General features: G+C 44.5%; 1 protein-coding gene across 11 annotated transcripts in view; it reads right to left on the reverse strand.

The window, feature by feature from the left end:
- The window catches only part of GPD2 (glycerol-3-phosphate dehydrogenase 2), a 2,458,594-nt gene that overhangs the window by 420,531 nt on the left and 2,011,330 nt on the right, over positions 1 to 26,733 (reverse strand). For all 11 annotated transcript variants that reach the window (XM_069616409.1, XM_069616412.1, XM_069616410.1 and 8 more), the window contains 2 exons: positions 25,332 to 25,490; positions 395 to 507 (listed from right to left, as the gene is read on the reverse strand). In XM_069616409.1, the coding sequence (XP_069472510.1) occupies positions 395 to 507; positions 25,332 to 25,490 (272 nt within the window). The remainder of the gene's footprint in view (positions 1 to 394; positions 508 to 25,331; positions 25,491 to 26,733) is intronic.

The raw sequence follows: 26,733 nt of genomic DNA on the forward strand, positions 1-26,733 counted from the left end.
CAAGTGATAGATGGAGCGAATATAGGCCCACAGACCGGCAAAGATGGCCAACATACAATGGCAAAAACAGGCGAGTTATTAAGGGAGGCAGTGGTACATTGAAGAGGAGCACAGTCACTCTCTTTACATGCGAAGTACTACAGGGAAAGAAAAACATTTAAATAATAAAGGCAACAGAGCAGCAGGGCGATGTGCAAGGAACACAAGTAAGTAAAAATTACAGTGGCCAAAGGAAACTGAAAACTGATAGCATAAAAACAAATGGTTTATCAAGAGGTAAATAAGTGCAGATAATGTAGCCTGCCATCAGCATTGCCGGCGTAGTCACCGTGAAGAATCATACGAGTAACCCCACGCCTTACAGTGGACGGGGAACCTGCACGCTTCTCTTTACCTGTCCACATCTGAAGGTGTAAGATTGATTTCAGATCGATCTGTTAGCTGCTCTGAGCGGGCCTTGGAGCCCATTTCATAGTACAGGAACGTTTTAGCAGTTTCAAGTTCTTCCTGAGGAGCAAAACAATATAAGTAATGACTTAAACGTCAGTGTAATATGAACAAAAATAATGAAACAGCCAGTATCCTCAAAAATGAAATCTCATTTTCAAGAATTCTTTAAAAATGATCTAATCACAAGAAATCGCATACGATTTTAATTTGTAAAAAAAAAAGTCCAGGTTTTAAGCATATTACTGTATTTTGAAAAGCAAATGGACCTCTGATGCGGATAACAGGCGTTGACTCAACTCAATAGTACTCATTTTATCGACTTCAAAAGAATGAAACGTAATCATATAATTAAAAATAGAACCTTGCAATCGGGTCTACAGAGGTTTTGGTAGTGGGTTTTTACTCCTTTTTTGAAGTTGGGAGTAAAAAAGCAGTTCCTATTAGCGATCAGGGTATGTTTTAGACAATTAAACAGATATTTATTTTTGCAATCCATATTTATTTTCACCAAGTAATTTATGAAAATCAGAAAATGCATTTTACATTTAAATCGGTGAACATGTTACAGCTCATTCCTTTGGCAATTTTCTTCTCATGCCCCTTGTCCATAACATAATTATAATTATTCATATAACGTGCTCAATACTAGAGATTGGTTCCTAAGCACGGATCGGGATTCAAACCTGTATTGCGCTGCGTTGTCTTGCTTCAAAAGACAAACCCGTTCCTCTGAGCATCCCCCCTTCCAACATACCAGTGGAGCTGTGTGTGCTGAAGCATGAAGTCAGTTCCTATGTATCCGTTGTTTTCTATTTTGTTGTTGGGAATATTTGTACTCTCTGTTTTCTTTTTTTGGGAATATTTGTTAATGTTAAAGGATATTTGTACCGCGCACTATCACCACCGGAGTGGTCCCCTGGCGCTCTGGCGGCTCTGAGAAAGGGAGCAGAGGGGTTAGTTAGTGGGAATAAGCTGGAAAAGTGCAAGAGAGCAGTGATGTGCTATTGGCACCCTCAGCCCGGTGGGTCCTTTGGCTGGGCTTGGGGTGTTTTACGGTTGGTAGTCGTCGTGTACTGTTGTGCAAGTCAATGTGTGGTTTGTTTTGTTGTTGCAGTGTAGTGAAGTTTGTGCGGATTGCTGTGTTTAGGCTTGTGGTTGTGTTTGGTTAGAGTTTGAGAGGTGTATGCAGAGGGCTGAAGTTGTTAGTGGATTGGTTAGTTGGCATTGCTGTCCTTGCAATTGTGTTTGGGTGTGATGCTTGCTATCATTCATTATTCCATCCAGTGTGGCACTTGTCATCACTCACAGTTTCATTTAAGTGTAGCACATGCTAACATTCATAATCCTGTCTAGATGTGACGGAAGCTAAAATGAAGGATGACATCTTAGTGTGGCACATGTTAACATTCACAATCCTGTCTAGATGTGACGGAAGCTAAAGTTAAGGATGACATCTAAGTGTGGCACATGCTAACATTCATATTTCTATCTAGATGCAACGAGGGCTAAAGTTGAGGATGACATCTAAGTGTGGCACGTGCTAACATTCATATTTCTATCTGGATGTGACGGAAGCTAAAATTAAGGATGACATCTAAGAGGTCCATGCTTGCATTTCCACCCCACCCCTGTCCATTCTGTCTGCAATTGAAGACCAAACTTCTTTAAAACACTGGGCAAGTCTAGAACATGTGTAATATGCCTGTGCCATCCCTGTTGCATCTGGGACAGCCCTGTTTGCCCGTCCGTTTAGACTGGGGTATCCTGTGGGGAGTCATGTAAGCACGGCGTGTGAGGTACAGTTGCGTGAGCTTGAATCTAGCATTTGAGACTTTTTTTTAATGTAAATGAGTACCCTGTGAGGGGTGTTGTGGCAGCCTCCCAGCCAATGCCGAAGCTCAGAATGCGGGCATTACCACATGATTATCCCACTGCCCTGAGCCTCCTGACGGCCGGTGGCCGCCATCTCCCCTTGCCGGGGAATCAGGTAAGTCTTCTCCCCCACCCTCCCACCCCCACTTACCTTCTTTTTTTTCGATTCTGAGAGCGGACGCGGTAGGAACACTTCAGCGTCCTCTCCTGATCTGCGACAGGCCATCATGGAAAGGGGGAAAGGGACTACGTGTAGTCCTTTTTCCCTGTTACATGGTGACCATATTTTTAGTTTACTTTTTTTTCAACTTACTTCAATGGCCACCATGGAAGGGGAGAAGGGACAACACGTAGTCCCTTCTCCCATTCCACGGCGGCCATTTTCTTTGTTTACTATGGCTGCACGGGCAGAGAAAACAGACTATGTTTTCTGTCCGCTGCGGCCATTTAAAAAAAAAAAGGTTTTACTTTTGTTTGGTTGCGAAACAAAACGTGCCTCGCAGCCGGGAAAAAAAAAATACATTAGTACCCCGGTTTAACGGGCTAGGGTCCTAATGACAAAAAGCCCAGCGACTGCGGGCCATTACCGCCTATAGTAATGCCCCGGAGGCCTTCGTTAAGGCACTTGCGTTACTATGGGCCCTCGGGGGCATTACCTTGGGCGGTAATGGCTGCAGTCTCGGGGCTTATTGCCACAGTAATACCCTTGCCCATTCTGTATCAGTGAATGTCCTGCCCAGATCTGCTTCCCAACTCGCTCGTACCCTCAGGATGCCTGTGCTGCACTGACTCAGGAGCAATTTGTATAATCTAGATATAACACGATCCCCCCCTCCGACATGTCATATATGGCCTCTAATGCTGGGTTACTCTTTATGCCCACCTGGAATTCTGGCCAACTACTATCAATCTTACGGGCTAGGCCAATGTATGTTAAGAATCGCCCTTTGTGTATACCAAAGTCCTGTGGCAGCATCGTTAAGCCCATCATCTTACCCTCCCAGAGTAAGTCTGCCAATGTGGCTACCCCATTCCCTTTCCAGTGTTTCCGGATATCCTTTCCTGAGTCTAATTGCCCCTCTGCCAATACAACCAAGGGAATGTGAGGGGAGTAGGGGGCTTCAGTGCCGATAAACTTCCAGGCTCTATGCCACATTCTCTTGCCAAGAGCCAAAAGGTGTGGCAATTGAGAGAGGCACGTCTTGTGCAATCAAAGCACTTCTTTCAAGTAACAAGGTCCCATCCAAGGCTGCAAGAGCATCTTGTCCAGTGAAACCTTGTCAGCTAGCCAGCCCGTTATGAACTGCAATTGCCCGGCCACATAATATAGCTCAAAGTGGGGAAATCTGAACCCCCACCAGCATAGTCCCTCTGTAACGTACTCAACACAATTCTATTCCCAAGCAGATCTTTCCTGATGCGACGCATCCTGCCTACAGCCTCTCCCCTCATTACAATTTTAAAGGCCTCCCACAGTGCCTGCGCTGTCGGCACTGCCTGTATTGGTCTAAAGTAAACTCTATACTATCCACCATGTGTTTTCTAAATGTGTCATCCAATAGTGCTTCAGTCCATAGCCTTCAAGTGGGAATCAGCGGCCTACGCGATATCCTTCGACACGTGACTATTAGGTGGGCGTGAGCTGACTAGTCCATAATGAGAGACAGGGTGTCAACTTACCACCCATTACGGAAGAGCGAAAGCAGGCCCAGTGAAAAACCTGAGTGCTCCTTCAACTGCAGTGAGCTGCTGGGTAAAGGTTCCTGGGCAGGCTGTGTTGCGGGGGAAACCAGGTTTCCTTTAACTTGGGAGTATCACAGCTCTGCATGCCCAATAGGCCATGCAAGGCTGGGATATTTCTGCTTTCCCAACCTTGCATTGCCCACTGATCCTGATAGCTGGAGTACTAGAGGCACAAAAGGATTCAGAAGGCATGGCTATGCATACCCACACTTAAGGCCATTCTGAAGTGGTAAGGTATTGGCGTTCTGTGCATGCCAGAAACCAGAACTCTGGGATAGATGTTTGACACCTCCCCCTGCTTAATTATCCTGGGGGGCCTGCCAGAAACCATCAGAGGCAAGACGGAGAGGTATGTGAAAGGTGTGTGTGTGTGTGTCACATGTGTATGTAAGTTCACTGTGTGAAATGTTTGTGTGGGCATGGAGTGGAGGGACAGCGATTGGGCAGGGAAAAGGGAAGGAGTGTTGTTTAGAAGCAGGCAGCTACACTTTGGACCCTGAAAGTCACACATGACAAATGTAACAAGACAATGCTGGCATATCCTGGCACAGCCAGCTTGACAACATCTTCGTACCGTGTCAGTAATGGCTTTATTGGAACTCCCAGAATAACCCAAGCTTAAGAAGAGAAAAACTGCTACACTGCTCTGGCCAAACTGGACAGAGCAGGGCCAAAAATGTTGATGGGAGGAATCGCATTAGCGCTGGTAGTTGTGTTACAGAACCTGCCATATAATGCACATGACAAAAAAATAAAAAATTGAAGCAGAATGAGATATGGTTTCTGAACTTGTACTACTGAGTGTTGTGAAAATATTGTTTTTGGCTGACTACTGCCCCCAAAATAAACATACAGCAAAAGTACATTGGTTGGCCAGAAGGGCCCAAACTTAATTAACTTTATGAGTTCTGCTACTGACTCTCTAGGGGCTCAACCAGTTCCCCTAGGGTACCAATGTCCAACCTCAATATATGCATTAGGTTTTAAATACCTACTGTGTAGTAAATGTTTAAAACACTACATTTTATGTATCGCATTGTATATGTTTCCTGTACTGGAATGTGATTTAATGACTACTACTCTGCAGGAGTACAGGTATGAGTACTGGCTAAAGTCTCTACAGTGATTCCAATCATAAAGTTGAAACAGGCACAGCCCCAATTGTATAGCTCCTTCGCTCCTTTTGGCAGCACAGGCCGAGTGCACACTATACCTTCAGGTGGGGTGTGAGTTGATAACAGTAGCAACCCAAACAACTTAAGTATGATGGTTCCACAATAGAAGAATATGCAATCAAGGTTTGATAACAAATATAGAATTTTAATCAAACAATAAAATTCAAACAACTAATCAAACCTTTATTCTTCTTTTTGGCATTGAGCTGGTCTTCTTGGCACTTTTGCGGCGGTCGACTCTGTGCCTAGACATTTGAGTCGATGCAATCCCACTGGCGCTTGGGGTTGAGTCAGTTGGAAGGTACGGACATCCTGATGGGTCGATTTGTTGTTTGAGATGGCTAGACAATGGCTTCAAGTATTCTGTTGAGTCAGTGGTGAGCCAATGGCTCTTCTGTGTCAAGTCGGCATTTGAGATGACTTCCAGCAGTCGTGTCGGTACTCAAGTCAGTTGTTCCCACAATATCGAGCCTGCGATTGTGCCGAGACAAGTTGGACCACCTGAATGAGTAGAGCTGGGCGTCTGGATGGCTGAGATACAGCAGATAAACTTTGCAGAGTGCCAAAAGCAGCACCACAGGTCCTCTGGCGTCTCAAAGGAATCTAGCATGGACTATTTGGCTTGAAGGTATCTGGAGGCAGCAAAAAGGATTCCAGCTTTTTCTGGATTATTGGGAGTCCCAATCCAGCAGCTCAAAGACAAGGTGAGTCATTTGATTCTGTAACTCCTACTCTTGGGAGCTTGGCTGGCGCTTACAGGGGATCCTTCATCCCAAGTCAACATGAGCCTGGGTACAGTTCAGCCACCAGAGAAGCGTTGGCCCAGAGCAGTTTACCCACTGTTCCCTGGGGATGGTTAGGAGAAAGCACTTACCACTGTCTTGGGTGCCTTCTCTATTCTCCTCCCTGGCACAGTACTCTGGGATAGAATGTATTCTCAACAAAGGTCTGTGAATTCTTCTTGATCTTCTTGAAAGTCCAGAGATTAATCAGGGAAGGGAAGAATGTCCTTGCTTCATAAAGGCAAAATGCCATTGTGAATTTGTCCAAAGAAAGCCTGGTGTAAGGGGCCCATCCAGTCTGTTTAACAAGTACCTTTGCATTTTGACACAGGAAGAAGACCCTATGTTTAAAGCTACCAACTTGCCTTACACCTAGCATGCAAAATAATGATCCAACAAAACAGGAGAGATATCAATCCCCTGTACTTAGGTTCTTGGCCTATCCTGGGCTACAGATACACTTCTCACCAATAGAGCAATAGAGAGAGAGAACCATAGCCCAGGATCAGGGTCCCAGGGCAAAACAAACCACAATTTCTCTTTGGAAAGAAACCTATCAACCCCTCCAAGAGCCGACTATAAAAACAATATTTCTCCTTCTCATCAGAGAATTCCAGGATAATTGACGTCAGTACCAGGCTGAGTGGAAGTCAAGCAATACATACATTCAGAAGAACTGCCAAAATGACTACCCGAGATGTGAAACGTATGCTCAGTGGGAGCAACAAAGGTGCGAGCTAAGTTAGCAGGGGAGGTGAGGAGGAGGTAGGCCCCGAATCGAATGGAGGCAATTGGTGGCCACCATGGTGGGCGCCCCCCAGCCCGATTACAGTGAGGATGATATGGATGAGCGGAGGACAATAGACCCACCTGAGAACATTCGAACTGATGATATGGACAATATGGCTCAAGTTGGGGGAGGCGGGAGGGAGCGGGACTGATGAACAGAGTTTGTAAAGTTAACTTGTTAAACATGGATATGGAAGTCCTAATTGTTGTAATGTTTGTTGTGTTATAAAAAATTAAAAAAGTTAAAAAAAAAAAAAGTGCGAGCTAAGACCAACCCACAGTCAAGGGAACAAACATCACAAGGGAGGACTGGGAACGAAGAGTGGCACAGAAAATTATTTTCCAAGTGGCTTCATATTACACCATGCAAGAAAATGTAGCAAGCTAGTCTAGCCCTTTTAAGCAGGGTGGAAGGGGGTTTAAACATGATAAAACTAACATATGACATTTGTTCAGAGAAAGTAATAACATACTGAACACTTTAAAAAATAAATCCTTACTTCAAAAGGATATGGGGCAAGGAGAGATGGAAGTAATGTGGCAGAATGACTGGGAAAGGTAACGAAAGAAGAAAATCAGTGTCTGCACAAAAGAAGGCCATGGTGCCCACCGGGAAATCTCTAGCGTTCCCTGGAGGCCAGCCCACTGCTGGAGAAAAATAATTGCAATTGGAGCAACAGATGAAACAATTGACAGAGAGCATTGGTCAAACAATGAGGTCCTAATAGTTAAACTTCGTTATTAATGCTCCACGAAGCACTAAAAACTGAATCAACGGGTCATGGTGGACACTGATAGGTGGAAAATATACCAAACTAAATACACAAGGAGATGATTTTATAAGGGAGGGGAGTGTATGGTAGAAACTATATGCCACGCTTGCCTTGCAGGATGCATCTTCCATGCTCACAAACTGGTACAGACAATTAGTGACACCTCTTTATCCATGATTTAAAACTACTTAAAAGGAAGAAAGTGAAGAGAAAAATGTGATACATCTGATAAAGAGCAAGAACCAGGACTTTCCTCATTCATAGATGGACTGCCACCTCCAAAAGAACAGCAGATAAAGCAAAAAACAAGAGTGAAAAATAATTCAAAAGAACACAGTGATATTAATCAGGAAACTCCTAGACATAAGACCCAAAATGAAGAAAATAATGAGTTGATGAAGAGACTGAAAAATGAGGCTGCTCCAAGAACATGAGGAGAGAGGGTGGCCCCTGTTCCATTGATTTCAAACTGTATTTCTATTCGTACAGAGTCGTTGACCAACCCAACAGAACTCGATCATGAGGAAAATGCCCAAATGGTGGTGGCCCAAAATCAAGTTCATGAAACCACAGACATGAGAAAGCTACTTTCTGAAATGTACACTAATTAGCACTTTCTCTGTAAGGTGGGTGTGAAGGACGAGAGGTTTATTGCACATATCTAAGTTCAAGAACAGTGAGACTTATAGGCTCTCGTGGATGCAGGGTCTCAGGCAACGTTGATCAGTTGAGAAGTGCTTGACCCTTTTAACCAAAGAAGTGGTGAAAATCAATGCATTACTTTAAAACTCCCTCTTGGGGAACTATAACATTTTTATAGAAAAGGGATTCCAGAAGATGGAGTTACCGAATTAGAAATCAAAATCGGGTGTCAACAACTCACATATCTTCAGATAGTCGTGGCTCGTGAGGGCACACCTTTCTTATTGGCGAACGATTTGATTTAAATGCTTTCACTTTTGATATGATGTGTGAACCATGTTCTCTGGACACAAACACGTCGGCTGATTACATTAAAAAGAAGTGAAATTACATCAGATTGAACAGTACTTGGTACTTGTTTGAAAAGCATCCAAACAGAGTGGTAATTGATTTCCGAAATACTCGGCTCACTAAAAGCACCATCATGTTTATGAAAGAACAGAATGATAATGAGGGGACTTCCACAGAACCTTTCAAAATAAACCTTGCACAAAATAATACGTTGTTTTTCACATTGTATAGAAAGATATTGAGGTTGCATCCATGGCAGACCCCTAGCAAGGTTCTAAGTCAACCACTGGATAATCCAGGAACTAAAATAAGCAGTTTAGCCACTATACAAAGGAAAGGGGAGCTAGTCATCTTCCCCTTTCAAAAGAATGGAGGCACAGTCTGATTCTGTTGAAAGTCTGTCTGACTCAAGAAAGAGGTTTTATTAGTAAAGAACTGCATAGGCAATTACCAAAAGACCAGACAATTCTCACATTACGTTTGCTAAATAAATTGGAATCTTGTTTTGATACTATGGTTTCCAAACAGCCGATTACTAGCTGGTGTATGTTGAAGATTACAATTGGATCCAAAACGATAAATCATCCTTGTTGGGTTGTGGGGATGCAGTTTCTGTTTTATTTTGGTGATGACATAATACACTGATGAGCAATTAATTTTATTTTATTAATAACAAAATAGGGCCCTGCAATGGCAGAAACCTGATGGATTTCAGCGATCTTGAGAATGCATTTCGGTCGCACAAATGATGCCTTATAGTGTTGAAGTCCAAGTATAAGAATAAGGTATTATTCCTGGAAATACCCAACAATATTCTTTGACCATAAAAATTTGAAAAAGACAAGCCTTGTTTAATGAAGTAGTTTATTCATTTAAATAATACTCATCATCAAAAAGGACCATCTCTACGCCCAACTCCATTAGCAGATTTCAAAGATGATACCATTTGAATAATGGCTAACAATAATGATCACCAAAATCTAATTTCGTCCGCTCCCAATATTTTTCAATGGATCGAACAAATCCAATCATTGGTCTGTTAAAACAATACTGATGGTATCAGATCTATTACTCTCTACACTCAACAATGAGGCCCTAATGGGTGGGAGGACATTACCTGCGACACTTTGGAGTTCTAGAGTGTCTGATGCACACCTCCCAGCATGTAGCTCCGCAGTCACACCATTCAGGCTCTTAGTACTGCTTAATCTGTGGTTCAATCTCAATATTTCCCCATCCTTTTCCTCGGCCACCGGCTTGCGTCCGAACCTTCCATCTTTTACCACTCATTACCGTCACCCCACACTGTCATTCTTCTTGTCCTGTCTTGGTAGCATTTGACAGCTCTTGTGTGCGGCAGCTTTTTTCCTCTCACGGATTCAGCATATCAGCAGAGCTTATGCGAGACAGGGGTTTCTCCCAGGCCTGGACTCGGCAACATAGTGGGATCTCGGACGGCATTCAGCTCACTCCAGCTTAACGTTCTACTCTGGTTCCTAGTACACCAATGTACTTCACTATACTGAGTTGTGGAACTGTTCACCTGATCAAAGACAGTTACAACATATTTACAGTGCAGCCATTTTGTTTTCTCTGGTGACGGGGAAGGTGTGATATATAAACACTTCAAAACAGATTATATACACATAAACATAGGTAACAAAGATGTTGGAACAGGATAATTTAAACTGTATTAACGGAATGCATGCGCAAGCTTATACCGTGCTTTGCAGAACCACATAATAACAAAAAGGAGGTAGCACAATGGCCTGCGTTACATGGGAGGTCGATTTTTTGCTTGGAGTCGCTGGCAGAAATTAATCGAAGTGCCGGAAGTAATGTTAGAAGCTCTGCCAGATTACCTGAACACAACCTGTAAAGTAGAGGATCATACAGCTACTATACAATTGTGTTGAATAAAAAGAATGGTCATTATTGTATTAGAAAGAGGGTGAGATGCTTGACATCTGTGAGGCTCACTTTTTCACCACGTGGGGGTCCCACTGCAGAACTGTTTCTCCTGCATTAAAGGCCTGCCAAGTGCTTTTGCTTCACTTTAAACCAAACACCTTGACAAACTTCAGAGGACCTAATACAATTTTAACCTCCACATGCTAGGTAGAGGTAACAATTAGAGGTGTTCATTGCAGTATTCTATGCCAAAATGCCATAAACAGACATTATTTATAATTGTCAGTAATCCATTGGTGGGTGGTATAACGAAGTGTATTCTAGAATGGATGGCAGCGGAGTAGCAGCTTAACTCAACTGCTCTGGACCTCTCCCTGAAGACATTTATAGAGAAATTGTAAATGAGTTCTAAGAAAAAAATAGGTGAAGCTGATAACCCTGCTTCAAAGAAATCCAAGCAGGTGCCCGGGATGGAAGAAACCCCAAGCCTTGGTGATGTTTACAAGACCATTCTTCTGGTGGCGCAAGATGTTACTCAGATTAAGCTGACTATGGCTGAGCTCAATTTGAAAACTGGACAACTAGATGGCAGGGTCACAGAGCTGGAGAAATCTTCCACATCTATGAGCTCTGAGATAGCTGGCAGCTTCCAAGCCTACAAGAGTCTGAAGTCTGACTTGAAAAAGGAAAGAGACCAACGTCTAGATTTGGAGCTGAGGATAAGAGCAAGAAACATCAGATTGGTCGGTTTGGAAGACTCTGGAGAGGATGAGGACCTGCCTGCCCTGGTGTTTCAGGTTTTTAGAGAATGTTTTCATTGTGATACCATCAAGATTGAAGACATTGACAATATCTTCAGGATTGGTAAACATCTGGGGGGCAAAGCTAGGCATATTTTGGTTTCTTTTATGAACCTAAGATCGAAAGAAAGCGTGATGAGAGCTGCAAGATTGATTGGAAATGCCTCCTACAAAGGTAAATCCGTTTTTGTTTATCCTGATTACCCTAAGGAAGTCTTACTCATGAGGAGATCGTTTAAGGGAGCCAAAGACTTGGCTAAACAGCTCTCTCTGAAGTCTTTTCTCAGCAGAAATTGTGTCCTGACTATTGAGTTTCCTGATGGGGAGAAATCTACATCTGATCCTGCTCAGGCACTAGATTGGTTGGATACATTTAAAAGGGGTCTTCCTAGGCCCACGGTAGCCAGTGCATGATTCGGTTGCCTTCCACCCCCCACCATGACTTAACTTTATTTTTCATTTTTATTTACTTTTTATTAGCACATATGGGTTTACAAGATGGCGCCGGCTGGATATGACAGTTTACATTTTTGAAAAAGGCTTGGATTACTGGCATACCTGAGTATTCTGCGTGACTTAATTGGATTCCACCGCCACGATCCGCGCTTCGTACGATGCTTAAGGAGTCTATGGCCTTATTTGAGGAAGGCACCTAGCGGCGTGCGTACGTGGCGTGCCGTCAGCTGACTTGTCAGCGTTCAGTTGCCGGAGGGGGACGGCATCGCTCGCTTAGTGATGCGACGTCCGTGTGGAGCTGATCATCTGAACGATATCTGGTGACGGACGGAATGCTGGATTACGGAGTGAGTGGGATTCACCGAGTGACCCTCCCCTGCTATCACTGCCTTTGAGGGATGTCGTCTTCCTGCAGGCAGAGGGTGAAGTTGAAGTGCCCGTTACCGAGGCGGGTGACATGGTGGGACTGATCTGATGTGTACGACTATCCTGTCTAATGGGGTGATGCACATACCTTGATCAATCATGGTTCCAGCCGTGGTTCCCTCGGTATCCTACCTCCTGAATGCAGATACATTGATTATCCATCTAAGGTTCATATTAAGACTTTTGGCTATGTGCTTGTGTTACCATTACGCCAGGACTATTAGGCAGATTCATACTTGGTGGTGCATTGTCTCATTCTAACAATTGAGTTAGTTGGTGTGTAATGGCAGATCTGTGAGATCTGCTTCCTCCACACATTAGAACGCACCGATATTTTAGTCTGTGTGCATATGACATTACATGTTTTAATAATTTTTATGCAGAAAGACATGTTACCTTGGCCATTTTGCACACAGTATTGGCCTCTTTCGATTTGGTTCTACGCATATATGTGAGAGTGTATTCTGTTATGAAGACATGTTGGCGCAACTTTCTCTTCATTACAGGTCATTTCTTGATGGTTTTCTTGATCACTCTGGTTAAATGGTTGACTAGTTCCCAGGCATGACACCATACATCTTATTTTGCAGTTCAAAGTTCAGTTTTGGAAGGTGTTATTATGGTAGTTGCTGGTGGGTGGGTTGATTGATTATGGCTTCTGGTTTATGTCTGGCGCTATAAATCTCTTACACATTTAGGTGTTGTCATTGGTGGTGGGGGTCAGGGGTGCACTAATGTTACTTGTAGGGATTTTACTTATGCACTGTTTTATTTATATAAGTAGGGTAAGGTTGCTCTGGTTATTGGATATTGGGAGGGGTCCTGGGATTGGTTCTGAATGTGGATTCATTTGTTTTTTAAGCTGAACGGACTTCACAGTCTTATCTGTTCTTTTAGTTTGTTGTTTTGTGTTTTTGGCTCAGTTTCATGTTTGTATTCTTTCTCTGTTTTTTTTTCATTTTCTTTTTACTTTCTTTTTGCTTTGGATGCTCCTGACTTTCAAGTTATAATGACTTCTTGCACAAGTGGGACCTCAAATGACCTGTGTGTTGTCTCTTGGAATGTGAACGGGGTCAATAATATGTTAAAGAAGAAGAAGGTTTTCCAAATGTTACAAGATATGCATGCTGACATATGTTTTTTTACAGGAGCCTCACGTTTTGGAGGATGAGATCCCTAAATTGGAAAAGGAGTGGGTGGGAACAGCTTATGGATCCTCCTTCTCGTCAAGGTCGAGGGGAGTGGCCATTTTGTTGCGTAAGAAACTGCCTGTTAAAGTTTTGAAGAAATGTGCGGATAAGGATGGCAGGATGATTGCATTGCTGGTAGAGATTCAAGGGGAGTTGTTGACCCTCTGCAATGTATATGCTCCCACAATTGACGATGGCTCCTTCTTTAGAATGGTGGCACAGACCCTGTTAGATTTGAATAATCCTAATATTCTGCTTGGGGGTGACTTCAATACGGTAGTTGATCCTGATCAGGATAGAAGTCAAGTCAGGCGTGTGTTGCGTTGTGATTATCACCATCAAGCACTTCACTCACTCTTAGAGGAACATGATTTGAAAGATACGTGGCGTTTGGAGAACCCGGATAAACGGCAATACAGCTTCTTTTCCAGTGCGCATGGTGTGTTCTCCAGATTGGATATGATTTTTTCTGGTGGGAATGTTTCAGAAAGTGTCGTTTTATGTGGTATTGGTAATATTTTACTGAGTGATCATGCCCCCGTTGAGATGCATTTGAGACTTAAATTTCAGTGTAAAAGAAGTTTCTCATGGAAGATGAACACATCCATCCTGTTAGATGATGACATTTTAGAACAAATTGTTTCGGAAGCGAATTACTTTGTTTTGGAGAATCGCTCGGAAGAGTTCAGTGTTGAGAACACGTGGGAAGCCTTTAAATGCTGTATGCGTGGTGTCTGTTTAGGACTGTCGTTGTCATGATCTCTGCTTCCAAAAGGTCAGGGTTTTCCCAACACCCTTGGAAGCAGATCCATAACCCAGGTTCCGAGTGCCAACCAGTCCCAATTGGGACCTTTTGGACCCAGTCCTGGCGCCAGTGGCACCAGGCTCATAAATATGCCCAATCCCAGCGCTGGAAGCGCCGGGCTCATAATGCTTGGGTGGACTTACCTGCAGCAGACCATGCTGCTTACTTGCCTGCCAGTTGAGCCTCTGATCCTCTTCTGTTTGGAACTACTTTTCCTTTTGGGTGGGGCACCAGCCACTCCCTAGATTCAGAACACTGGAACTCTTCTGGAAAGCAGGAACTCTTTTCTTACCTAGGCGTGGCTGTGGAAGGAGACACCAAAGCACTACAGGAGGCTATTTAAACCACACCCGATGGATGAATCTTGCTTTGCGTTATTCTGCATCCTCTGCAGCAGAACGCTCATCGTGTCTTCTGCATCTGATCCTGGGCCTAAGGAAAAAGGCTTACCATCCTGAATCCAGTCTTCAGCAACACCTATAAAGACAAGAAAGAACAGGTTAGCATTACGGTCTTCAGTGACAGCTCTTCACTTACCTGGTCCATCGGCTGTCACCAACGCCTCGCGCTGCATTCCGGCATCTGAAAGACAAAGGCTTACCTACTCTTCGTGCGCTCCGGAGGTCTTCACACTGCATTCCGGCATCTGAAAGACAAAAGCTTACGAACTCTTCGCACGCTCCGGAGGCCTTCGGCGCTGCATCCCGCATCTGAAAGACAAAACAAGGTGCGTTTAAAGACATTGGGGAACTTTAATACTCACGTGCCATTACTCCTTTCCACATCTAACCCAGTGGGTATTCCGGCACCCTGCAGCCGCTCCGAACTTGTACCTGCAAAATAAAAAGACAGTTAGAGCGCATCGTGAAGCAGGCAACAAGCGCTTACTTACGTGCTTCCAGGCGCTTCTATTCATCACACGGGCTCCATCTTCAACTCACTTCAGCCCGTCATCCGCCATCGCCGGAACCCTGCAAAACAAGAGACATCATTACTAAAGACTTTAAAGACATTAGAATTACTCGAAACTTACCGTTCGTGCAGTAAACGACGGACAGCAGTCCTCTGAAGTCAAGAGGCCTGCTCCCCTTATCCAGAGAAGAAACTGGTTACAGCACCCTGCCCCGAGGCAGATGGAGAGCACAGCGTTCACTTACCTAAGACATCTTACCCTTCGAGTCAGACATACAGTGCACAGAGGTCCAGCCCAAAGAGCCAGCCGTGTGTTACACATCACCTTTGAAGATACGGTATACGCCCAGTCAAGACCGGCGCCTCTACGGGAATCAGGTGAGCGTTACAGAACGCAAAGCCTACCACAAAACTCCCGTCCAGGCGCTATGGAAACCTCGGATACCGACCAGCTAGCCCAGTTACTTGGGGAACTAAGGGCAGAAGTGCATGCAGCCTGTCAGGAAACGAACGCTCTAAGAAGGGAACTGATTATTTCCAAGGAGCGAACAGATGATCTCGCTAGACAATTGCTACAGTCACAAGCCGGACAGACCCCGTTACCCGCATCTGGGGGAAATCTTCCTTCTACATCCTCTATGAATCCAGTGCAGATCAACCTACCTGGGAATGTACCTCTGGCTCCGCCCGAACGATTTTCTGGTGACCCAAAGAGGTTTGCAGTATTTATCAATCAGTGCCGGTTGCATTTCTTATGCCGGCCAGCAGCCTTTCCAACTGATCAAGCTAAAGTAGCTTTCGTGCTTTCGTACCTTAGTGGCAATGCGGCAGACTGGTCGATTCCTCTAGTAAATCAAGATGATCCGGTCCTCCATGATTTTCAAGCTTTTCAGCTAAGTATGGAAAAACTGTTCGCAAGACATTCACAGGGGCAGGCCTTGGACAATGAGCTTCTTTCGTTGCGACAAGGTAATCAAGACCTTTTGGCTTATATTGCGTCTTTCAACAGACTGATAGTGGAAACTCAATGGCCTGAGGACAAAAGGATTACGCTGTTTTATAGAGGTCTACGTGGAGAGCTCAAAGATGTGTAAGCCCAAGTAGTGAATCCCCCACAAGATTGTTCGGACTATATAGACTTAGTCGTTCAAATAGATCACAGACTGCAGAACAGGAAGGCCGATCGTTCCAAGTTTGATGCTCGAGTATTTTCCAAACCGCCAACTCCTTCCAAAGGAGTAGACTCCGGGGAACCCATGCAAATAGGGGGTCTGAAAGGTCCTCTAACACAAAAGGAGCGGGAAAGGAGAAAACAGTTGCAATTATGCCTCTATTGCGGAAACTCAGGGCACTTTCTTCGAGACTGTCCGGTGAAACCTGCCAAGAAGGCAGTAGGAGCTGCAGTTACCAAAGTTACAAACTCTGAGCAGGGAAACGACCTCGCCCGACAAGAATAGAGGTCCTCTTGCCGAGCGTGAAAACCAGTTCCGTGACCTCGCATTTCGTGATACCTATGGTCCTCATTAGCCCTGATAATCCGGATCGATTACATGCAATTGAAGTTTACGTCGACAGCGGTGCCATCGGCAATTATGTGGATCATGAAATGGTTTTGAGGATGAATCTAACTCTTTGTCCCAAGGCTGTAAAGGACGTCATTACTACGGTGGATGGTACGGAGATAGCCTCCGGGCCAGTAACGCATACCACTCAAGAGGTGACGCTAGTAAGTCAAGATGGACACCATGAGAAGATCGTGTTCGATGTGATCAAGGCCCCTCAGTTTCAGATTATTCTAGGAATACCTTGGTTAGAGAAACACAATCCTCTGATCGATTGGCGAGCAAGAACAGTCCAGTTTCCAGAATGTGTCTCTACTTGTCACCCTCCACCTGGTGTTGCACTGGCAGCAATTTCTTCAGAGACTCCCCAGTTACCTCCCGAATACCTAGAATACCAAGATGTTTTCCGGAAGGATCAGGCTAACTCTCTACCTCCTCATAGGTCTTATGACTGCCAGATAGACCTGATACCTGGATCTACTCCTCCTTGTAGTAGAATTTATGCCCTCACCGAGCCTGAGAACCTTCACCTTCGACAATACCTGGATCAATACCTGGCAAATGGGTTTATTCGTCCTTCCAAGTCCCGTGCTTCTTCAGCTTTGTTCTTCGTTCCAAAAAAGGAAGGAGACCTTAGAACTTGTATAGATTATCGCTCCCTGAACCAGATCACCGTTAAGAATAGATATCCGTTACCTTTGATCCCTGAACTCCTGGACCAAGTCAGAAAAGCATGCATATATACAAAGCTGGATCTTAGAGGAGCTTACCACTTGGTACGAGTAAAAGAGGGCGATGAATGGAAGACGGCCTTCCGCACCAAGTATGGGCTATTTGAATATCAGGTCATGCCCTTCGGACTTTGCAATGCCCCGGCCGCCTTTCAATATTTTATGAACGATGTCCTCAGAGAGCTCATAGATGTGTGTGTTGTTGTTTACATTGACGACATCCTCGTTTATTCTTCATCGGAATCTGAACATCGGAAACACGTGAAAATGGTCCTCGAAAGATTGCGTCAACACAAACTTTTCGCTAAGTTGGAAAAATGTGTTTTCAACGTGACTGAAGTTGAATTCTTGGGATTCATATCACCTGGCGCAGTGCGTATGGATTCAAAGAAGGTCGATGCAGTTCTCAAATGGCCATCACCATCCTCCGTAAAAGGTGTGCAAAGCATGTTAGGCTTCGCTAACTTTTACCGCAGGTTTATCCCCGAATTCTCTCGAATAGTCCAGCCCATCACTGCCTTGTTAAAGAAAAACAAACGTTTTGAATGGTCTACCTAGGCGGAACAAGCTTTCCAGGATTTGAAGACTAAATTTATCTCTGCACCAATCTTAAAACACCCTCGCCCCGAACTCCCCTACATCGTGGAAACTGATGCTTCAAGCCTTGCCATGGGGGCAGTTCTATCACAAAAGGACCCGGTAACCAATCAGTTGCATCCCGTGGCATTTTGGTCCCGCAAATTCTCGCCTCCTGAAATCAATTACACGATTACTGACAAGGAACTTCTGGCTATCAAGTCTGCCTTTAAGGCTTGGCGGCATTATCTGCTGGGGGCCTGACACACCGTTACTGTGATTACGGATCACCGAAACCTGCAATATTTGAAAACCGCAAAAGCCCAATCCTCTAGACAACTCTGTTGGGCATTAGTCTTTGCCGAGTTTGACTTCATAATTACCTATCGACCTGGTACAAAGAACGGTAAAGCTGATGCCCTTTCTCGGATGGGAGTGGAAGAACACTTGATCAACCCTAAACCTGTACCAATCATTCCCGAACAAAGAATTCTGGGTGTAATCGCCACAGAATCCATAGAGGAAGTTAAGGATAAAGCCAGGCAACTTGTAACTCCAGCAGACATACAGAATTGGCATCTGCAGGGAAAGGACTTTGCAGTAAAGGACAACTTATTGTATTTCCAAGAACGATTATACCTACCCAGCACAGATTTACAGAAAAAAGTAATCTCTTGTTATCACGATTCTTTAATGGAAGGACATCCCGGTATGGTCAAGACCTCAGAAAAGATCAAGCGCTACTTCTGGTGGCCGTCTTGGAAAAAAGATATCAGAGACTTTATAATGTCCTGTGGAGTATGCGCCCAAAACAAGAGTCAAAAGGAAAGACCAGCAGGCCTCTTACGCCCTATTGACATCCCACCTCGCCCTTGGCATACGCTTTCTATGGACTTCATCACCGATCTACCTCCATGCTCCGGATACAATACGATTCTAGTAATCGTGGACTTATTCTCCAAGATGGCGCATTTCATTCCGCTCAAAGGCTTGCCAACAGCAGCAACTCTGGCCCGAGAATTTCTCGAAAACATCGTCCGACTGCACGGTTTTCCTTCAGTTCTAATTTCGGATCGAGGTAGTCAATTTATTTCTCATTTTTGGCGAAGTTGCTGTCGGTCGGCTCAAATTGATGTGAGACTATCGACCAGTCACCACCCTCAGACCGACGGACAAACCGAGAGGACCAATCAAACTCTGGAACAGTATTTACGATGCATGCTGCAACAAACTGAAAAAACTTGGAAAGACATCCTTTGGATAGCCGAATATGCCTACAATAACTCGGTCCATTCGGGAACTGGGAAAACCCCGTTTTTTCTTTTGTACGGCAGTCACCCTCCAACCTCGGAGTTGGATCCCCTCCAAGATCTTGAAACACCAGCAGTAGACTACCTGCATTCTACAATCACCCAAGCCTTTAAGGAAGCTGTTTCTCACCTTCAAAGGGCTAAAGAACAATACAAGAAAGGAGCAGATCAACATCGGAAGGAAGCCCCTCAATATCAAGTAGGGGATCAAGTCTGGTTATCCACCAAATATCTACCTCTAAAAGGGCCACGCACATTCAACCCAAGATACCTTGGTCCCTATTCCATCACTACCATAGTAAACCCAGTAGCGGTCAAGTTGGACTTGCCCCCGCACATGAAGATACATCCGGTCTTCCACGTCTCTCTATTAAAACCCGTGCAACCTCAAACCCGACTAACTAAATCTCCAAAACCTATCCTAGTTGATGGAAAACTCGAGTTTGAAGTCAAAAGCATTCTGGACTCCAAGATCTCCAAATCTAAACTATTTTACCTAATTGACTGGAAAGGCTACGGCCCCCAAGAGAGATCCTGGGAACCTGCTGAATATGTCCACGCTCCTTGCCTAATCAAAAGATTTCACCGAACATTTCCTGACAAGCCAAAACCCCCGGAGAAGCCCGGTTTGGGAGGGGCCTTGAGGGGGGGTACTGTCATGATCTCTGCTTCCAAAAGGTCAGGGTTTTCCCAACTCCCTTGGAAGCAGATCCATAACCCAGGTTCCGAGTGCTAACCAGTCCCAATTGGGACCTTTTGGACCCAGTCCTGGCGCCAGTGGCACCAGGCTCATAAATATGCCCAGTCCCAGCGCTGGAAGCGCCGGGCTCATAATGCTTGGGTGGACTTACCTGCAGTAGACCATGCTGCTTACTTGCCTGCCAGTTGAGCCTCTGATCCTCTTCTGTTTGGAACTACTTTTCCTTTTGGGTGGGGCACCAGCCACTCCCTAGATTCAGAACACTGGAACTCTTCTGGAAAGCAGGAACTCTTTTCTTACCTAGGCGTGGCTGTGGAAGGAGACACCTAAGCACTACAGGAGGCTATTTAAACCACACCCGATGGATGAATCTTGCTTTGCGTTATTCTGCATCCCCTGCAGCAGAACGCTCATCGTGTCTTCTGCATCTGATCCTGGGCCTAAGGAAAAAGGCTTACCATCCTGAATCCAGTCTTCAGCAACACCTATAAAGACAAGAAAGAACAGGTTAGCATTACGGTCTTCAGTGACAGCTCTTCACTTACCTGGTCCATCGGCTGTCACCAACGCCTCACGCTGCATTCCGGCATCTGAAAGACAAAGGCTTACCTACTCTTCGTGCGCTCCGGAGGTCTTCACACTGCATTCCGGCATCTGAAAGACAAAAGCTTACCAACTCTTCGCACGCTCCGGAGGCCTTCGGCGCTGCATCCCGCATCTGAAAGACAAAACAAGTTGCGTTTAAAGACATTGGGGAACTTTAATACTCACGTGCCATTACTCCTTTCCACATCTAACCCAGTGGGTATTCCGGCACCCTGCAGCCGCTCCGAACTTGTACCTGCAAAATAAAAAGACAGTTAGAGCGCATCGTGAAGCAGGCAACAAGCGCTTACTTACGTGCTTCCAGGCGCTTCTATTCATCACACGGACTCCATCTTCAACTCACTTCAGCCCGTCATCCGCCATCGCCGGAACCCTGCAAAACAAGAGACATCATTACTAAAGACTTTAAAGACATTAGAATTACTCGAAACTTACCGTTCGTGCAGTAAACGACAGACAGCAGTCCTCTGAAGTCAAGAGGCCTGCTCCCCTTATCCAGTGAAGAAACTGGTTACAGCACCCTGCCCCGAGGCAGATGGAGAGCACAGCGTTCACTTACCTAAGACATCTTACCCTTCGAGTCAGACATACAGTGCACAGAGGTCCAGCCCAAAGAGCCAGCCGTGTGTTACACATCACCTTTGAAGATACGGTATACGCCCAGTCAAGACCGGCGCCTCTACGGGAATCAGGTGAGCGTTACAGTCGTGTGGTAAACGAAAAAAGGAGGAGCGTATGAGGCGTGATTTAGATCAGCGTATTAGTGGGATCTCGAGGGATCTGATGCTTGATCCGACTAATTCTGTTTCCTTGGCAACTTTGAAGAAACTTAAAAAAGAAATGGAGGACTTTTTGACAATGAGGGCTGAACGAGGCTTGTTCTATTCTTAATGTACATATTTTGAGAAGGGGGAGCGTTGTGACAGATGGTTGGCATACAGGTTAAAGAAAAGGATTTTGGAATCTGCAATTACGTCTATTATTGACAAGGATGGTAGAAGACTTCTTTCGAGACTACTACGAGAATCTATATAGCAATGAGGCGGGTATTACCGGTGAGGGTGAGAACTTCTTTGGTAATTTGCCGATGCCGAAGGTTTTCGATAACGATCGTGATCTACTTGGTGTTGAGATTACGGTGGAAGAAATCAAAGGGGCGATTTCGGTGCTGAATACAGGTAAATCCCCGGGTCCTGATGGGCTCCCTTGTGAGTTTTATAAGATTCTTCCGAATTCAGCCTTGGAACTCTTGAGAGACGTGTTTGTTTCTAGCAAACAGACTGGGACGCTGCCTAAAAGTACTAATCATGCGTCTGTCTCGGTATTTTTGAAAAAGGGTAAAGATCGTAATCTCCCGGCCAGTTACCGTCCGATTAGCCTAATCAATATTGATAATAAGATACTTGCTAAGGTCCTAGCTATACGCCTGGTGCATTTATTGCCTACTTTGATTGGAGAGGAACAATCTGGTTTCATGAGAAATAGGCGTACATCTAGTAACATCAGGAGGTTGTTGCTTACTATGGAAATGGCGGATAGGACGAACTGTGATGCCGCGGTCCTGTCGCTTGATGCAGAAAAAACGTTCGACAGAGTGAGTTGGGATTATTTATATTCTGTACTGAGGAAGATGAATTTGGGTGAGGAGTTCATCTCTTGGGTTGCTCTTCTATATTCAAGACCAACTGCGGCAGTTAGGACTAATGGAGTAATTTCAGAACCTTTCAGTTTGGAGCGCGGCATGCGTCAGGGTTGCCCGCTCTCGCCTATGTTGTTCATTCTGGCAATTGAACCTTTAGCTGTTCGCATCAAACATGACACAGATCTGCGTGGAGTGAGTTGATGGGGGGTGACTCAGAAGGCTTGGCTTTATGCGGACGACCTTTTATTGGTATTGGAGAATTTGCAAGTGTCCATACCCAGTTTGATGAGGCTTTTGTCGGAATTTCATGATTGTGCAGGCTATAAAATTAACCGTTTGAAATCTGAAGTGTTGCCTCTGACGAATAGATGCGATAAGACCCTGGTTACGGGGCAGGGATTTACGTGGTGTGAGGTTCGCATGCGTTATTTAAGGGTATGGCTGACGTATCCTCTTTCCAAGATGGTAGATGAAAACATGAGTGTGGTTATTCGAGAATATAAATCGGAATTAGAAAGGTGGTCTTTGCTTAATCTTTCTTTATGGGGTAAAGTTAATGCCCTGAAGATGAATACAACTCCTAAGATCAACTTCATATCTAATATGCTTCCTCTGAGTATTAAGAGCAGTTACTGGAATGATTTGGACCGCCTAGTTCAGGAATTTTTGTGGGACAAAAAGCCACCAAGACTTACTCTGTGGAAGTTGCAGCTTCCAGTTCATTTAGGTGGACTGGGAGTACCGAATTTTCAGGCCTATCATTTGGCCTTTTCCGCTCATTCTTTTGTTCCATTTTTAACTAGTGAATTGGACAACTGGGCGGTAGCAGAATCGAGTGCCTATGGGCCGCTGGGACCGACAGCCTTGTTGACCACTAATACCAAGATTCAGGGTGGTGATTTGTTAGCAACGTAATTTTTGCGCAAGTCATGGACTGCAGTTTTATCATGGCTTGGTCGAGATGCATTTAAGTGTAAGAGTGCCTCTATTTGGTTGAATCCTAAGATAAGGGACAATTTGAGGACAGTTTTTTGGCCTGAATGGTTTCTGATGGATATTAAACAGGTTTCTGATTTGGGGAATGAGGATCGATGGTTGACTGCAGCGGAGCTGAGAGAGAGATGGAACTTTGAAGGTTTATCGGACTCTGCATACAGACGGCTTAAGAGAGCGGTTGGCGAGGTTGATTGGTCCGACTCTTTGGATGTGTGCGCGCTGCTGACAGATTTGAGTGGGAAGTGTGGCGGTCTGGCCAGTCGGCTTTACAAACTAATGGTGTCAAATTTTCGGAGTAATGACAATTTGCGGAGAGTATGGAGTGAGAAAATCGGATCAGAGACTGATTTGGATGTCTGGCAGAATATGTGTCGTAATGTATCTTTGTGCTCCCTGAATCTGGGTGAACGGTCTCGACAGATCAAGATCCTGAACAGGGTATACTGTTGCCCTGAAACATTGCATAAAAGAGGTATGTCTGACAATTCTAACTGTTGGGGGTGCGTTCATGCAGTCGGGTCATTGGAACACATGTGGTGGGAATGTGTGAAAGTCAGATATTTTTGGAGTGAAGTTTGTAATGTGTGTGACAGGATTGCAGGAGGTGGGCTGGCCCTTGATTTTAGGACGGTAATCCTTGGTGATGTTTCCGGGTTGGACGATGTCAGCTCTGCACACAAAAAGTAGATTTTTCGTGCATTCATTGTGGCCAAGAGACTGATTCTCCGTGGGTGGAAGGGGCGGGTCTCACCTTCCTATGAGGAGTGGATACAGGAAATGCATAGCCTGTCACGGACAGAGAAAATGATTTACAAATTGAAAGGTAAATGTTCTACATATGAGAAGATCTGGAATGTGTTTAATGATTTCTTTTAGGTTAGTTCTTGAATTGTCTTGAGTGTTTATATTTTTAATTGTTTTTTATGTACTTTCTGTATTTGGTTTTGGATAATATTGCTGTTGCTGATATGTTGTATATATTATATATAATATAAATAAATAATTTAAAAAAAAAAGTATTTGCAAAAACTGTCCGTTTTTATTTTTAACACCACTGCTGCAACCAGAGCCAATGTGTTAACTTGTTTACACATTGTTGAACATGAAAATATAATGTTATGGCAATTTTATATTAATAATACAACATGAAAGGGACGATAAGCCCTTCATCCTCTCAAGGGCGATAATATGAATGCGAGCACCACAGCGTTTAGAAGCAAGAGCAATTTGGCATGAAGCGCTATATTATATAGAACAATCTCTATGGTCATTATCGTTATTATCATGATGTTGGGAGGCCGCTTCGTGGCGTAGCATTCACCACAATCGGAATCTTGCCTTATTTCCCTTCACCTTTCATGCGCCTCTCGCCGGCAAACCCCCTCAGCCTCCCTCCTTTCCGGCGTGCCCTTTAGAGGCAAATGCGCCTGCATCCAATCTTCTCACAACAGTGCTCCAGTCTTTATAGATGTCGAGGCGGCGAAGAGCTCGCGCGCTTATGTGCTTCCTACCTTGATCCCTCAGGGGAAGGCCTTGACACTGATATCCTATTGATTCCTTTCACTTAATTTTAATTGTTTCTCCTTTGAGAAATTCAATCAGTAGCAGCGGCGGCTGGCAAAAAGGTGCTTAAAACGTATACAAGGTAATTAAGATGAAAAAACACACCGCGCATGCACACTGGGAAGAGGGCACAGGAGCGGAAGCATGCGTGGTGCTTTAAAAGTGTTCGACGGAAAAAGGTACACGCTCGGTTTCATAGAGGCGTATTTAGTACGCACGCAACATTTACACCAACAGGAAGTACACAGGGAAATGACCCGTTCTACACCAAAACGAGGGTGTAGGGTGTGTTTCACAGAGAACGCTATTAAACAGGAAACTCTGGTGGAACAACAACGTATCGTATTTGCATTGCTACAGGGAGCAGCTGGAAAATCGGTTAATTATGGGTGAATCGGCCACAGTAACACATACTAACATGATTACATCTTGCAATTGTCCTCAAATTAAATACTCTTTTAAACAAAATCGTATTTCAACGCAGCGTTGTTACATGCAACAACAAAAAATACACTGGGGCCGGTTTATCTTACAGATGCAACGCTTTTCCATCTGAATGGAACTGTACCTTTTTCTTCTCGTCACTCCAGTTCAGCTCTTTGCCCATGATGTCCACAATTCTTGGCAGGGCCTCCTCTGCAGCCTGCGCATTTAGAAAGGCCAGTCGCGTGCGGCGTGAAATAACATCCACTGCAGTGCAGGCGTATTCTTTCATTGCATATTTGACCTGCGTGGAGCAAATCAGTCAGCCGAAGAGTTATTATTTGTTTGATTACAGATGCGTTACACCCGAGAGTCACTTTCTAATGTGTACATATCTAAATATCTTGAAGAGAAAAAATACATCATTTAACAAGCGCTGAAATGCCAAAAGTTGTGGATTTTGTGTAGGCCTATACACAAGCCACAACTATTGGCTTCGTTTGTATTGCTTGTTTTTAACAGGACATATGTGCAAGGGACCGATATAAATCAAGTGGGTGATGGCACATTTGGTTAAGGCATTTGTATTATAACAGTAGTGCATTTACAGCTGCAAGTAAGGCCCTAACTCTCAGCAGACTGCTAGAAAGTACACTGGGAGGACAAAGTCTGATTTACTCTGTGCCAGAACTAGCTCAGAGATCCCAAAAGCATGTATGGTGGGCAGGTAGCCTGGGTACAACTGGCCAAAGGGATTAGCATGGTGAAGAGCAGTCAATGGATGTGTAAATAACCAAACACCCACACGCTGTCGGTCCCTCCTCACATGCCATCTTCTTCCCAGCTGCACTCCAATGCAATAGCTTTGTGGGTCGTTTAGTCTGTCCTCAACAACAACAAAACATTTCTCTGCAGTGCCCAACATAGAAACACGAAAACATTCAAGGCACCATGTGAACACTGGGACAGTTAAGCATGCATCTGTATTAAAACTCGTTCTGTAGCTGTTGGGAAATATACAGAATTAACATTTTATCAATGAACACATGACGCCACTGGTAGAAAGAGTGTCAGTGCAGATCAGTCACTTTCTACATGCGACATCGTCTCGTGTCCCTTGGACAAAACACCAGAACCCAAATACCGCCAACACTTTGTAAAGGCAACTATAAGATCACGTGGCTAAATAGTTAGGTTATAAGACCTTGCATCATCAATGCCCGATCATGGACAGTGGAACGAGAGATATCCAGCAGCAATGGATGGAACTAACAGTAAACACCAATACACATTAACCCAAAATGGAGGAATAGACGGTATGTGGTGAAGGACCACATCCTGAAGACTCCTCTTCAACACAATCACTGGTTCATTCACAAACTGTGCTTCTAGAGAAGAAAATCTCCGAGCCGACTGGAGTACAGGACTCAAGAATGGCTTTAGAAATCAAACTTGCCGAAATGGTAGTGGATGCAAACTTTCTACCTGCCGATGTCTATGAGATGGCATATAGTAGGCAGATCTTGAATTTAAAACCAATACTCTGG

This window comes from Ambystoma mexicanum, chromosome 9 (assembly GCF_040938575.1).
Source record: "Ambystoma mexicanum isolate Mex_15411 chromosome 9, UKY_AmexF1_1, whole genome shotgun sequence".
Taxonomy (NCBI): Eukaryota; Metazoa; Chordata; class Amphibia; order Caudata; family Ambystomatidae; genus Ambystoma; species Ambystoma mexicanum.